This window comes from Pimephales promelas, chromosome 25 (assembly GCF_988280905.1).
Source record: "Pimephales promelas chromosome 25, fPimPro1.hap1.1, whole genome shotgun sequence".
Taxonomy (NCBI): domain Eukaryota; kingdom Metazoa; phylum Chordata; class Actinopteri; order Cypriniformes; family Leuciscidae; genus Pimephales; species Pimephales promelas.
The window spans coordinates 4,787,111-4,803,228 of NC_142793.1; the positions used below are offsets into that span (position 1 = coordinate 4,787,111).

General features: G+C 39.9%; 2 protein-coding genes across 2 annotated transcripts in view; one reads left to right on the top strand and one right to left on the bottom strand.

Moving 5' to 3' along the window:
- Nucleotides 1–5,060, bottom strand: part of LOC120468187 (uncharacterized) — a 147,690-nt gene extending 142,630 nt beyond the window's left edge. The window contains exons 1-2 of the mRNA XM_089127679.1: nucleotides 4,525–5,060; nucleotides 3,811–3,860 (exon numbers count right to left, since the gene is read on the bottom strand). Of these exons, the coding sequence (XP_088983805.1) occupies nucleotides 3,811–3,860; nucleotides 4,525–4,642 (168 nt within the window). The 5' untranslated portion in view covers nucleotides 4,643–5,060. The remainder of the gene's footprint in view (nucleotides 1–3,810; nucleotides 3,861–4,524) is intronic.
- A 1,473-nt stretch (nucleotides 5,061–6,533) lies between these two features.
- Nucleotides 6,534–10,918, top strand: irx5b (iroquois homeobox 5b). The gene is made up of 3 exons (XM_039656636.2): nucleotides 6,534–7,081; nucleotides 7,588–7,993; nucleotides 8,696–10,918. Exons 1-3 carry the CDS (start codon nucleotides 6,860–6,862, stop codon nucleotides 9,187–9,189), a joined length of 1,122 nt encoding a protein of 373 aa, XP_039512570.2. The 5' UTR covers nucleotides 6,534–6,859; the 3' UTR covers nucleotides 9,190–10,918.
- The last annotated feature ends 5,200 nt before the right edge of the window (nucleotides 10,919–16,118 follow it).

The window sequence follows — 16,118 nt, forward strand, 5'->3', positions numbered from 1 at the left end:
TTTGATGATCCAATTTAACCATGCCAATCAGCATACATGACATAGATAAGCATCACATTTGTTTCTTTTTATTTTTTTACTGCCGAATTAATGTTGATCTTTCTTTTCCTGTGTCCTTTTTATGTTATTAGGTGAGAAAAAGTAACGCAAAAGTAACGTAACGCATTACTTTCCATAAAAAGTAACTAAGTATTGGAATTAGTTACTTTTTTAGGGAGAAAACCAATATTGTATCACATTACTAAAATTAATTAAAATTCTAATAATTAAATTAAATTATTCTAATCTTACTAATATTATTAAAATGAACTTTCCCTAACACTGGTCACAGACGAGCTTAAAGCGACAGTTCACCCAAAAATGAAAATTCTGTCAGTATTTACTCACCCTCGTGTTGTTCCAACCCGTAATGCTGCGTTCACACGAGACGCGAATAGCGCGTCAAATTCATGTCTACCGCGTCTTGTTTGACGCTTGACCACTTTGTGTAAATTCACGTGTAAATTTCGCTTCAAACTTTTGTTTTTACGCGCGTCAGTTTCACTCTTGACACGTGTAAAAACAAAAGTTTGAAGTGGAATTTACATGTGTCAGAATCGAAATCCGTTGGCGGCCATTTTTTATGTCGACCAAGCATTCATCAAGAGAGTCACTGCTCTGTATTTGCTCTGGAGAGCTAGAACAGCAGCGTGGGGATCATCACCGCCGTATTTGTGTCTACCGGACCCTTCGGAGGCGAACCGTTTGGCGAGTTTCACCATTTGCTAGCTCCAGGAGCTTCGCCTGGATGACGGCCACTGTCAGCGGTACTTTCGCCTGTCCCGCGCCCAGTTTCAGACTGATCTCATGAAGTAGCGTGTGTATGACACGCCAATTCGTATTTCCATTTTTGGCGTGCTATCAACACGCATAATCGTTTTTCAGCGTGTTTATGAACGCTATTGACTTAAAGTTATTACTGTATATATAAATATATGACTTACCTCAACCCCGTCCCTAAACCTACCCGTCACTGGGGTTAATGGCATTTATGACTGTTCCCTTACCATCCTAGGAAAAAAAAAACATCGCTCCCCAGATGTAGATCTACATTTTGCTTCGTTTCGCATGGACATTTGACAGCGTGTACAGACATGCGGAATCACTCGGACATTAATGGCGTAGACATACATGCATACACGCGGATAGCTCAGAAGGCGTAGAGATAACACGCTACTTGACTCGAAAGTGGCATGTATGTTTACGCAAAAGTCATGATGTCATGTTACCATTTTGATGACCTGTTGTCGCACCCTCATCCACCTAATCTGTCATTTATTTTTGTTTTGATGATAAATAGAGCCAGCCTCCAAAAGTTATTAACCTGTCCTGTGATTTTTTTCTCTCACACGTCCAGATACGGACTTATGCACATGTATGCTGGTTGTCTTTACATCATAATACTATTTCATATAATCTAGATATGGAATAAATAACATTCAATACAAAATTAACATGTGTCCTACTGTATATTGAAATGAAGTTTTGAGTGATAAAATATTTGCTTTTTTGTGCATTAGAACCAAACGCATTTAGTCATATTACAAAATAATTTATTGAAGCATCCAGATCCTTCACCATGTGAGCAAGCAGCAGGCTCTTGATTGGTTAACGTGGCGTGAATTTGACGCCAAAGTTCAGATTTTTTCAATCGGGCAGCAGGCGCGAATTCAAACGTGTGAATGCACAAATAGCACTAACTAAATAATTCACACGTAACGTAATTCGCGCATTTCGCGCGTAACGCATCTTTGCAATGACTTAACATTGAAATCATTCACACCTGACGCGCTATTCGCGTCCGGCTTGAGCGCACCATAAGACCTTCGTTCATCTTCGGAACACGAATTAAGATATTTTTGATGAAATCTGAGAGCTGGATCACTGCTGCATACTAGTCCATAGGCTTCTTGAGGGATCGAAACTTGCCGGCCTCGAAAAGTTATCAAAGACATCGTTAAAATAGTCCAAGTGACTACTATAGTGGCTCAATCTTATGTTTATCAAACGACGAAAACACTTTTTGTGCGAAAAAAACCCGACTTTATTTCAACTATTCATGTCCTCTCTTGGCCTCGAGTCAGGTTACAAGTTTAACAGCGTATGATCTGTTGTTGTACATCACACGCATGACCAGCATCGGCCAATAGTGAGCCACTGTAATCACTTGGATTATTTTAACGATGTCTTTAATAACTTTTTAAGGCCAGCAAGTTTCAATCCCACAAGAAGCCTATGGACTAGTATGGAGGAGTGATCCAGCTCTCAGATTTCATCAAAAATATCTTAATTTGTGTTCCGAAGAAGAACGAAGGTCTTATGGGGTGGAACAACATGAGGGTGACTTTTCATTTTTGGGTGAACTATCCCTTTAACTTCCACTAAACTCGGGAACATTTCTTGAATAAGCACAAAAAACATATTTTATCCAAAGAGTACTTTGAGTAAAAACTTTCTTAGAGTTCTGTAAAGCTTATTATAGCAGAGAGCAATAAACAGAGAAATTAGACCCGTTGTTATATGTTGAGAAGTCTCAGAAATAAAAGTGTCACGGTGTCCAGTCTGCAGCTGCTGTGGACACTTTAGTTAATCCAGTGTTCATTTCCATCTACATTCTACAGATACGTGATATCCACAACAGCGCCTGAATACTGCAAAGCTCAAAGCCACAGGGTTCACCTGGGCTCAAAACAAAGCGGGAACAAGGGTTCGTTCAGCAACGAGCGGCTAAAGGACACCAAAGATGAAATGACACGAGTCCCCAAACAACCACCTTACAGGATAAACGTCCAGGGCAAACAGAAACAAGCGGGGCAGGGCTAATCTTTGCTAATATTAAAGCTCAGGTAAGCTGAGGAATTCCCTGAAGAATGGAAAAAGGAATTCAGTATTAACTTCAGTATTAACAAGCAATTGGTGGACACATTTATTTATAACACGGCTCGAGCAAAGTTTGGCTAAAACAGGCACTATTACTCGCACGACTACAGGGACAGGTTGACTTTTTAAAACTTTAGGACAAATTTATTTTTATTTAGTGTACATAACACTAAATGGATCCACAGCCAAGAATATAAGATAACATTCAACAGACTGTATCCATCTGCTTAATGAAGTCATATCACCATAAAACTGACTGTGATGCATCAAATCTGATGATGTTTGTGGAAAGAGAGCATTATTCATGCACCATAATCCTCAATCAATGTTCATTTACAGCCACTGGAGTTATTGACGCCTTCTGAATAAAAGTATAATCTTCCGAGACAAACGATTATCACTGTAAAAAGTGAAAATGCGCAGCTATTTCTACCCGGTCTGATCCATTATAGTTGTGTTGGTCTAACCCGACGTAGTACGTTTGAATCATATTCAATCATATTTTGCACTTTTAACTAATACAATTAATTTGGATCTTACTACGTTAAGCATATTGTTTTACCTTTTTTTTACAGTGTAGGTTTTATTTCATGTAGGTTGTCCATTTACTTTCAGGATATCATTGTTTTTATAGTTCAGAAAGCAAGGATCTCTGCAGGTAAATCATATATCACACTTTCACACGTTTCAAATGAATGATAAGCGTAACACTTTAGAGGTTCATCAGCTGTCGAATGGATTGGGGCTGCAAAACAATCTGAAGCCAGAGGTTGTGGTGTTGGAAAGAGGAGTGTATTGTGTTATGCTATACATAGTGTAAATGTGCATATAATTGCATATTGCACACTAACACATATATATCTTGTAAATTCGTGTGTCTGTTGAGCTTACCTTTTCCTCCACTGCAAAAGTAGGTCTTTGTTGGTCCATGGAACTGGCATCTAGATAAAAATTGATTAAAAAAAAGTAAAAAAAAAAAAAAAAAAAAAAAAAAAAACTATATTAAAACTGCTGAGTGTCAGGGTGAAATAGACACATTTGGGGATAATAGAATGTTTAAATATACCAGCAGAGAAAGTATTTTTCCGGTTAACTGATCTACAGCTATTCCAGTCTCACTTTATCAGACATTTAAATGATTATGGCAATGCTCTCTCTCTCTCTCTCTCTCTCTCTCTCTCTCTCTCTGTGTGTGTGTGTGTGTGTGGAATGCATTCGTATACACACTATAAACAGTGTATGTGAGTAATTGCAACCATAATGCTTACCTATAGTTTTATAAAAGAGAATAATGCATCAACACCCAGTTTCAAGTGGTATGTAAAGTGTTATAGTGCATTGTTGTAACCCATTAAAGGGCTTGCTGCATGAATTACCAGCTTTATAGGCTTCAAACACAGAGCAGTACTGCATTAAGCGCTTGGGTCTATTAATAGAGCTCGCAAATGAGATTATAGTCACCTCCCTGCATGTTTACATTGTTCAATGAATTCAATCGATACCTTTAGGCCTATGTTTTGTTGAGAGGTGTCTAGATAAGACAGGATGTCTACTAATAATACCCTGGCCGAGCACCATTATGAGCGGTTCCAGATGCTTCTTTACCTGTTCCAGCAGGATGTGTGTCAGCTCGCTCGTGTGTCGTTTGTGTAGAATCATGTGTTCCTCCATCTTCGGTCGAGAGGTCGCAACATTCCGCCTCAGTCGGGTTCGTGGAAGTCATGTTTAGGCTAACAGTGAGGGATTCCTGGGCGCATGATGTCAGAGGATCTCGCTCTCAGAGGATTACCTCACCTGCGTCCTCTACTGAACGCGACGCGACACGAACGCGCGTCAACGAGCGCAACTGACTCCAGGAAAGACATGTTACAGTATAGGCCGGCCTGTTGGTTGCCCGCGTTGATTTCAGACAGTGTAAACACACATGCGCACTCCAGAATATTACTATAAAGCGTTGAGTTTGCATAATGAAATGATATCTTTTATTTCTCATTGCAGGTATTACACCGAATTCTGTGACCCACCGTATAGGCCTACGCCTATATTAGTGGTTATGTTTACTGTTGGGATAGGGTATGATGACGACAGCACCATGATCACACAGATTCGCTGGGCACAGAATTATGTTGATCACCGTAAACTACAGAATAAAATAATGGACTAATCTAAAAATGAACTAAAATACTGCTACTCTCTTTAAAGGAATTATATATATATATATATATATATATATATATATATATATATATATATATATATATATATATATATAGGCTATATATATATATAGCCGGCTAGATCCGTTCACACGGAAAAGTTATCGCGTCCAAGAATAGCAAGAATTATAACGGAACGCATGGAAATTGATCAGAACACCTTTGAGGCCGTTTTATTATTATTATTATTATTATTATTATTATTATTACTCTTAACCGTTCACATGATTTCAAAACCAGTTGGCGCAGCAGAATGGACCAGCAGGCTGCAACTGGGCTAAAGGCTCACCTGTGATTGCAGAACAAAATATGTTTATATTGAACATTTATTGAGCAACAGTTTTTTGTGAAAATAAATCATAAAAGTGGTTTATTTTGTTTTAACAATCTTATAAATGAGAAGGTGGGCCTTATTTTGATAAATCAAATACTTTATTTTTTTATTCAATAAATATAGGGCTACTGTTATTAAAATATTTTAATATAAAACTATAGTCTATTTTAAAAATACAGTAACACAATTATTTTCAAAAGTAAAGATTCTGAATGCACTGATACAATCCCAAAATAATGAAATTTAGATTTAGAGTATAACATTAAATCATATTTTATGATTAATGTCATATATTTTTTTTAAATGGTTTCATGATGATTATCTCTATGTGGACACCACTTATTTATATAATACATAATATTTACCATCTTGATAGTTTTCATGACAGCAACAGTCTGTCCCAACAGCAGGGGCGCCTTTACCCAAAAATACAAGTAGGATTCTTTATGATAAAATTTGCTTTAAATTGCTCGAACAAAACCTAAAATCATTAACAAGACATTTTTATCAAAATGTAGTCAATTTTAGCGATTGTAATTTGCTATTTAATCTACAACATATAAAAACACATAAAATATTAGATCAAATTAGCGCAGTATCAGCGTCTTGAAAAGTGGGTGTTTCGGAAAGTTGTTCTGCCATCTAGTGGTTTAGAGGAAATCACATCAAGGAGCCTTTTACCCCGGTGCATCTTTAGCCCTGGTGCATAAAGCCTCGGTGCATCTTTTACACCGGTGCAACTTTAGCCCGGTGCATATTTAGCCCTGGTGCATTATTTTACCCCGGTTCATCTTTAGCCCCAGTGCATGCCACGGTGCATCTTTTGCCCCGGTGCATTTTTACCCCGGTGCATCTTTAGCCCCGGTGCACATGCATGTGTCCCGAAACCTGTTTTTACAAAGTGAATGTTATTCTGTTATGGTAGTGCTAAAAAAACAGAAAGTTCACTTTACTTAGGTTAGATGTTTTTTTTTTTTTTTTTTTTTTTAAATGATTAACAGCGAACGGCTTCAAGAATGTGTCCGAGTGAACTGCACTTGTTTTTAACTTTATATCGGCTATACGTGAGATGTTTAGAAAAGATGCGTAGCAACCAAACTTGCGCTTGAGAGAGAGAGAGAGAGAGAGAGAGAGAGAGAGAGAGAGAGAGAGAGAGAGAGAGAGAGAGAGAGAGGAAAAGTCAGCTTGAGCTTTTCTTTCCCTCTCCTTGAGGAAGCGCGCGGACCTCGAGACTCTTCTGCCGGTAACCGAAGACACTTTCTCACTGCTCGCTGCTCGTTATATCAGGAGTCGATCCGCTTTGCATGTTTGATCGTTTCCCCCTCGATGGCTCATAGGATGAGTGTGTTGGCTCTCGGGCTCGTGAGGAGACTGTGGCAGTGATCTGGTCATGGCGTTTCCACAGGGATACTTGTACCAGTCTTCGCTGTCTCTGTACTCGTGTCCCCCGTACGGCCCCGGCGCGGTCCCGGGAGCGCGGGCTGATGATCTGGGACGCTCCTCTAGCGGATCCGCCTTCGCCCCGTACGCGTCTTCATCCTTCACAAACACTGCACTCTTCAACTCCCTCCAGTACAGTCCCGAGTCCACCGCCCCCTTCACTTCATACGGGGTGAGTTTACTTCAATAAAGATGTTTGTCTATGATATTTCAGCAGTCAGCAGATATTTCAGCAGTGTTTATTTTTTTATTTTTTTTATGATTATGCATTCCAGTTCCTACAGTCACATTGATTTTTTTTACCTTTAGTGCACTTAAACATGTAGATATCTATAAAGTGTTTTTTACGACGCCAAAATTATTATTATTTTTACCTTTTATCAAAGTAGATTAATTTGCTTACATTTGTTTTTCCACTTTAAAATTTCATTAGGAAGGAACGCAGTAAACAAAACCTTCAAAATATTGTTAACGAATAGTGTGAATTAGCTAATTGCGAAATTTACATTCTAGAATATTAATTGTTTTCATTTAGTTTTGCTTACTGGGAAGCTTAACATGCTTCAGATCATTGTGTGATTAAGTTCATTTTTATCACGTTCGGTTAATATTCCAGAAGCATGTCACATTTGTGCTTTCCTCCTCGATGTAATCTTAATTCATGAATTCCTTGCCCAGGGCTCCCCATTTGAGTCTTCTCCGGGCATGGCGGGCTCCATCGGCTATCACCCGTACGCCGGTCCCCTGGGCGCGTACCCGTTCGGAGACCCCGCGTACCGGAAGAACGCGACGCGCGACGCCACCGCCACCCTGAAGGCCTGGCTCAGCGAACACAGGAAAAACCCTTATCCCACCAAGGGCGAGAAGATCATGCTGGCCATCATCACTAAAATGACCCTCACTCAGGTGTCCACCTGGTTCGCCAACGCCCGGAGAAGACTGAAGAAAGAGAACAAAATGACGTGGACGCCACGGAACAGGAGTGAGGATGAAGATGAGGAGGATAGTATTGATTTAGAGAAGAATGATGAAGACGATGAAGCGCTCAAAACAGCCGAAACAACACAGACGACCAAAGATGCAGGTGTTCATTCCCCCATCATTATGTGTGCGTGCTTGTATTGTTTTTACATGTCGTATAAAATATGAAATATTATTTTTGAACATATGTCAGTGACTAATAATAAGGTTGTATGAGATAAGTTAAAAGGGAAATAGGCTACACTTATTGCACCATGCGTGAATAGCCTACACATGAGTTTCAAACATTATAATAATGAACTTTTAGAACTTGTGGGTCAGGAATAATAGGTTTTAATATTTAGTGCCTTTTCATGAACAATTTCTTTAACATTAATAAATGATGGCCTTGACAAACTCGAGGGTCTGCAGGGGTTCTCTGTAAAATACAATTTCCTGTTTTATTTCTTCCTGTTTTCTTGTCACGCGACGTTTAGTGACAATTCATATTGAATATTTATATAGCCTATAGTAGCCTATAACAAATAGATAACAATTTGAATACAAAACAAATAAAAAAAAAAATGATTTGCAGGCTTTTAATGACACCTTTTTTTCCTGACAAGTTTTAGGCCTTTTTTTTTGCCTTCACATAAATCTTTACATCCCTTACAACAATATTTAAAACATACTTTTATTGTAGCCTATTTTTAATAACTCGATTGATTCGGGGGGGGGGGGGGGGGGTCTGTTGTTGTTTTGTGTTATTTATAATATTAACGCATGCACGCGCCTTTCTAACAAGCCTTTTGCCATTCCATCGCAGTTGGCGACGAGCGCGCGGGAGATCGCGACGACGCGACGGATAGCGTCATCATCGACTGTGAGGAAGAGGAGAATCGGACAGTCTCTGAGTCTCCGGTGCCCACGACCTCCTCACCCCAAAACGAGCTGAGTGAAAGCAAGCTGAAAACTGAAAACTGCAACGCCACCTCTGTCATTAATTCCGCGGCCCCGACTCCTAAACCCAAGCTGTGGTCTCTCGCTGAAATCGCTACCTCGGATAAGAGAGCCGACGCGTCGTCGCCCGCCGGGTCCCCCGCGCAGTGCCCGTTCCCCCCCACGCGCTTCTACTACACGTCTCCGTTCTACGGGGGATTCACGAACTACGGCGCGTTCGGAGCGCTGAACGGCTCCGCGTCAAACTCAACGCTTCTGAACGGGATTAACCAGACTGCGTTACACAGAGCGAGAGACAGCAAACTGACGCAGGACATGAGCAAAGATCTCGCGTTTCAGCACCGGAGGCCGAATGTGTAACGCTGGCTGTTATAGGCTACATCATTTCTGGTTTCAACGGGATTTGTCAGTGTGACAAAGGGCAAATGATAAAGCAAACAACTTTTTTAATATTTAAAAAGGAAATGGTATTGAAATATTTGTTTTCTTTATATATCTATTGTAAAATATTTGTGCAAGAGGCCAAAGTACTAATTTAAAAGATTTTTTTTGTAATCTCAATCAGCTGTTAAAATGAGTTCAGTCTTTGCATTACAAACTATGATCATGTGCCATTCTGCTAAATCTACTTTTGCGAAAAATGCAAATTTCCAAATCCATATGAATGCATCAGCGTATTTATTTGTGCATATGTTCTCTTGAAACTTCACACCCGTTATATGAAGAGATTTTGAAATATAGATGTGTGAGGTGTTTTTGTATGGAACAGAAGAGGAACTACAGGGTTGGCATCATCATAACATGCTCTGAAGACATCAGGCAAGAACATTTAGTAGCTGGAATTTGTTTTGTTTTTTTGCAGCCAAGCTATTCTTCATATCATCCTATTCTGACCCCCGTACGGATTATTCTATCATCTGTTCTTCACAGAATGGTGTGCAGTGCCTTCCTGATTTGCTCTCAACTGGTCTACACCTACATGGACTCACAGAAAACACTCGACAAGCGTATAACCGTCGCCTCCTGCAGGCATAATACACAGGATGAATTGTACCATTTAAATAGCACAAGTCAACATTTATTCCAGGGGGATTATAGTACTCTTAAGTGGAGGAGATATTAAATTTATGCTCTTCTCGTGAAAATTGTGTTGCTTTTTTCCGGCGATGCGAAACGAGCGAGCTAGGGGCTAAAAATGTTCAAAGACCATTTTAAAAGGTATTAAATGTGTAAATTCAAAATTTAGTAAACTCTTTGCAAGAATGACAGGATTAGCCGAGATTCCTCATTCCTGCAGTCCGACATCAACAAACATCAGAGAAGCGACTCGGGCCCGTGGCTTACAACGCTTATTGTACACAAAACCATGAAAAGAGGCAGCGAGGACTTGAAAAGCTCTCTAATCCCTCCAGTAAATTCGAAGTTAGGGTGTATATTTATACGGGCGCAATGCTATTTCACAATTCAGTGAATTCAAAGCTTTGTAACTGAAGAAGCTCCGTCCAAACTATCCAATCATCTTGTGACCAATGTCACATTCAACACAGTCATTTTATCCTTTCATTGCTTTACAAGGGGGTTTAGGCCAGCTGGAGATGAGTTTTCTTTCTGTCTCTTTTCTAGGTGTGTAAACACAAAATATCCCCAGTAATTGCTGTAAAATGGGTTCTGAGCGCACAGCTGAAACACTTATTTCTAATATATCTTTCAGCTCTGTTTAATGCCAGCTGTTTAACATGCTATGAGGCAATGCTATGCTAGCTTTCGTTTTAATAACATGACGCGTGTTTTTAATCAATTAGCCTTCTCTTTCTTTGTAAAATACTTTTCTTCTTCAACTGGCACTGAAACTGTAGCCTACATCAGGGATACATCATTTTTTTCAGGGATATGACAAGAGAATTCTGATAACTTTACAAAACAAGTTTGATAGAAATGTTTTTACTCTCACAACAATGCATTTCCTTGTGAAAATATCTATATCCCCACATTCTTAAAAATAAACGAGGAGTTGACATTGATGTTCTCATGACGAACTTGAACATGGACTCTTTCCACAAGAGTGGGAAACGATTCTTTAGATTTTTTTTTTTTAAATGTTCTTCACACAGAGAAATAAATGGTTCCAATTGGCACCTCTGCAAAAAAGAAGAAGAAAAAAACATTTTGGAAGGTTTAATTTAAGAGTGTGTCATACATATCAGTGTATGAATAGTGGACAGTCCTTATAGAGTGAGAGCAGATCTGTGAAAAGCTCGTGCACTGTTGATCACAGGTGTGGCGTTGTGTTGCGTGCGCGCTTCCGCTCGCAACTAAAGGATGGCTTTTACAAGCATTGATCTGGAGCCGATCGATGGGGACTGAGGGACTGCTTTCTGGCAGTAAACAGGCCGTTGATGAACCCAACTCTTCTGGACTTAAACCACGATTGGCATTTTTTAAATGTTTTACTTTTTCGGGGGGTGCAATGACGCATGTTTATTTTCATTTATACTGGTTCCCATTGAGTTCTCAACTGGTCAGATCTATTCTCAAACAGCAGGAAAGGATGCTAATGTGAATTTAAATGCAACTTAACCATAATTGTGCAAAAATGAACGACTTACATATTTCCATGTGTTGTCGATGCACTTTCCAATCAAATCAACAATTTGTGGCAAATCCATTTGTCATTCGTAGAAGCTATAAGTATGGAGAGTCCAATTAGTCCAATTTTGCAGATGGAAAGAGGTGATGTCTTTTGAAACCATGAAAAAAAAGCAACTTGCATCCATATAAACAGGTTTTTTGTAGGCCTATAATATAGCAATATTGGTCACACTAGTGTGCAAAGTAAAATCTGAGTGCTCAAGCAACACAGTTGAGAAGCGTTAAACAGCGTGATTCCCATTTAAGGGTGAATTATTCTTGCAGTTATCATTCATTCTCCTAACAAGCACGCCCTCCGCTGTATGATTGTATTACACTCTGACAGTCCTCCAGGCCTTTGGCAAATAGATTTCATTTAGGGTTGAAAATGGCCAGTTACGCTGATGGCTCAATTTACTTAATAATAGATGGGAGGTAGTCTCTAAAATAATATTGACTCAAGCAGTCCCGCACGGCTCGGAGAGGAGGCGTTTTAAACAGACAGCTGCTCCAGCCTCAGGGCTCGCCTTTAATTGAAAGCATCATTAGGAGCCTCGGAGTCCCAGAGCAACTGCAGTCCTCGCGCGCAAATAACGCCACGAGGCCGCCGTCGACGCGCCACATCCGGCGAGAGCCTCGCGCGCGGGTAACGCTGGCCCGACGGATGATTGGCTAATTAAGACATGTCGTCTCACATCGTCTTTGTGTGTTTGCTTATTTACATCAAAGACTGTGAATAATTTAGTACACCTGGAGACAGGAAACAATACGGCCTGTTTGTAATGGGCAGAAATACCAGTTCTGATTGTTTTGTGTGTGTGAAGTGAATACATTTGAGCATAATAATGCCTCGCTAATAAAAGAAGCATGTTAATAATTGAAATATAGTTTGTCTACAATATAATGAAAGCATGTACGGGAGTTCGGAGCTAGTTTTGGTCCTTAAATCCAAGTCATTGAAAATGTGTGAATTCCAATGAAATGAAATGACCTACACTTTAAAGAAAAAACGTGTAAACAAAGCCATTAAGAAACAGAACCATAAAAGAAAAAGAAAAAAAATCAAACATGTGACAATCTGCCCCAATAAAAATGTGCACCAACCTGATGTTTATGAAAAAATACTCATCCTTTTCTTTTCAGCCTTTTTGTTGAAATTCTTGTAATATATCCAGGTGTAAACTGGATGTAAGTGTAAAAATGTAAACCCTATTAGTCAAAATAATTAATTTTGAGTATAGGCTCATCTTAAATCATGTGGAAGGCTATAGGACCATAACATGGTATGTTTTGGTTCAAATACAATGATTGGAGGAACATTTTATGGTCTATGCCTTCCACAGATCATTATATATATATATATATATATATATATATATATATATATATACACACACACACACACACACACATTTAGACCACCTGTGATTGTTATCAGGATATATATATATATATATATATATATATATATATATATATATATACACACACACACATTTAGACCACCTGTGATTGTTATCAGGATATGAAGAGACCTTTAAGCAGCATAACAAAAAATATTTCTGGAACAAATCATTTAAAATTAAACAAAGTCCCTTACTCAAATACTTTAAGTTAAGAGCAATTAAGAATGAGTTTTGAGTTTGGCCAACTTATTTGAGTTTAGTGAATATGATCTTGTAATTGTATGATATGATGATGTCTGGAGGATGGAACTGACAAAAATCCTTCTGGGTTAATGCACTTTTGCACAGGGTGTTGACAAAAACCACTAGAGAAACCAAGCAAAACAAGATGGCAGTGATGGGCTACTCCGAGACATTCTGACAAGATCCCAACCTGAGACAAATAGCCCAGTCTTCTCCACTCATAATCAGTTCATCTGTACTTTTCTGTCTGATTGCATTATTTCGTGTAGGTATATTCTTTAAACAGCACTGAGCTGAAATCACATTAATATAAAGTGCACGAAAAGTGCATCCGAGATGAGATTAGCGCGCATCTTTACACCGCGAGGAACACACGTAGCATTTGCTGCAACACACTGACTTTGTAAACTAATGCATTCATCTCATCTGTTAGAGCATTTAGTTAAGCTGAAGGAAAGAGAATGTTATCCGGGAAGCCGGAACAAAGTTTGAAAGGCAGCGCTCGCAGGTTTAATATCGCTATATCACAAGCACTCCCGCATTACATCTGTAAAGCAACGCATTCAGCAAGAACAATTGACAGAGTGCCTCTGTATTCACAAGGGTTGAGTTATCATATTAAAAATACATTTATTCTAAGTCAATTTTTGAGATTGTTTGGCAGTGCTGGAAACAATAACATCATGGAGGACTCCATATTCCTGCCAGCACCCTGGGGTAGCACTATATTTCTTTTTGATGTGATTAAAACACAATGATGAATATGGTTTGCTTTGTAGTTGAATAATGGCTGGGAAAGCGAGACTGCGCTGGTGAATGGATTCCTTCATCTCAAATGGAAAGACACAAATATATGATTACATTTTTCTCTATTCTGAGAGCGCTTTAGGTGATTTACAGTAAATAGCGCTGATAAAAGTTTTACATATATTTGAGGTTGCAGGTATTACCAGCAGCGGCTCATCCATTTTAATATTAGCCAAGCTGTTTTTATTATAGCAATTTTTCTTTTTTACTTATAGGCAATAGATGGATGAATTATCATTGAATGGAGGCAGCCTTTTCCAAACATCTCGATTCAAGGTATATAGTCACCTAGGGAGACCACTTAACAAACAAACCAGGCAAACGGCAATGAATTAATAATCAAAAAGCGCATGAAAGCCGTCAGAGTGATGTTCAGCTAGTGACAACTTTGCCAGACAACTGCAGAAAGGAGCCTGTCACCTTATCAACCTCTGGAAACCTCAAAGACGGGCTCTGCTTCGAGAGAAAGCTTTCCTAAAAAACTGAATATTTGTCAAGTTCTATACAATATTTGTGACCAAATCTGTTTAGATAAAATACATATGCCACCTATAACTGAAAACATGACATTCAGAACCACTCATAAAGGGTTTTATCGTAATGCATTTGTCAGATATTTCATTGTTTTTTTAATGGACTTCTAGTTTGTATTCATTGGTTTCCTGTTCTCCTTTGCCTAGTTTTCTGCCACTTATGGTGACATTTATTATTTACAGGCGTTTGTCATTATTTCCCTCATTTGCTTTGTATTTTATTCACTGAAAGCCACTCTGAATGAGAACTACAGAAGTAGATGAGTCTATAGTAGTCTACGATATGATCTTTTTTCTTCAATAACTTTTTCTAGAGATGCACCAACATTTAGTCAACTGAAAATAGCAGAAGCCAGAAAAAAAGCCATTTTAACCTAAATCATTGACCAAAACCGTTAGCGCTTCTCCAATGCCAAATTTTGACTATGAATGTCTACTTCATGTACACAATGTCGATAAGCTACAATAGGTAAATATGTCAGCAGTGTGGACACACTTCACCAGTGTTGTAGTCGAGACCAGCTCACTCGAGTCTGAGTTGAGACCTTGACCAAAGAGAGTCGAGTCCGAGTCGAGACCGAGACCAAAGAGTCGAGTCGAGACCGAGACCAAAAAGAGTCGAAACCTAATCGAGACACAAGAGAGTCGAGTCTGAGTTAGACCAAGACCAAAGAGAGTCGAGTCCGAGTCGAGACCGAGACCATAGAGAGTCGAGTCCGAGTCGAGACCGAGACCAGAGTCGAGTCCGAGTCAAGACCGAGACCACAAAGAGTCGAGTCCGAGTCGACAACGACACCAAAGAGAGTCGAGTCCGAGTCGAGACCAAGACCAAAGAGAGTCGAGTCCGAGTCGAGACCGAGACCATAGAGAGTCGAGTCCGAGTCGAGACCGAGACCACAGAGTCGAGTCCGAGTCAAGACCGAGACCACAAAGAGTCGAGTCCGAGTCGACACCGACACCAAAGAGAGTCGAGTCCGAGTCGAGACCAAGACCAAAGAGAGTCGAGTCCAAGTCGAGACCGAGACCAAAGAGAGTCGAGTCCGAGACGAGACCGAGACCACAGAGTCGAGTCCGAGTCAAGACCGAGACCACAAAGAGTGGAGTCCGAGTCGAGACCGAGACCAAAGAGAGTCGAGACCGAGCAGAGACAAAAGAGAGTCGAGTCAAGACCGAGACCAAAGAGAGTCGAGACCGAATCAAGACCAAAGAGAGTCGAGTCCGAGTCGAGACCGAGACCATAAAGAGTCGAGTCCGAGTCGAGACTGAGACCAAAGAGAGTCGAGTCCGAGTCGAGACCGAGACCAAAGAGAGTCGAGTCCGAGTTGATACCGAGACAAAAGACAGTCGAGTCTGAGTCGAGACCATAGAGAGTCGAGTCCGAGTCGAGACCGAGAACAAAGAGTCGAGTCCGAGACCAAAGAGAGTCGAGTCCAAGTCGAGACCGAGACCATAGAGAGTCGAGTCCGAGTCGAGACCAAGACCAAAGAGAGTCGGGACCGAGCCAAGACAAAAGAGAGTCGAGTCGAGACCGAGACCAAAGAGAGTCGAGACAGAATAGAGACCAAAGAGAGTCGAGTCCGAGTCGAGACCGAGACCAAAGAGTTCGCTTGGCATTCACTCATTTTCTCACAGTCATTTTTAAGACTGAACCTAAGTTACAATGGGAAAAAAG

What these genes read in the sequence shown, in the direction of transcription:
- irx5b (XM_039656636.2), top strand. Translation starts at nt 6,860, where the DNA reads ATGGCGTTTCCACAGGGATACTTGTACCAGTCTTCGCTGTCTCTGTAC. An exon ending in CCCCCTTCACTTCATACGGG is followed by an intron (nt 7,082 to 7,587) that starts GTGAGTTTACTT and finishes TTCCTTGCCCAG; the next exon opens with GGCTCCCCATTTGAGTCTTC. An exon ending in ACAGACGACCAAAGATGCAG is followed by an intron (nt 7,994 to 8,695) that starts GTGTTCATTCCC and finishes ATTCCATCGCAG; the next exon opens with TTGGCGACGAGCGCGCGGGA.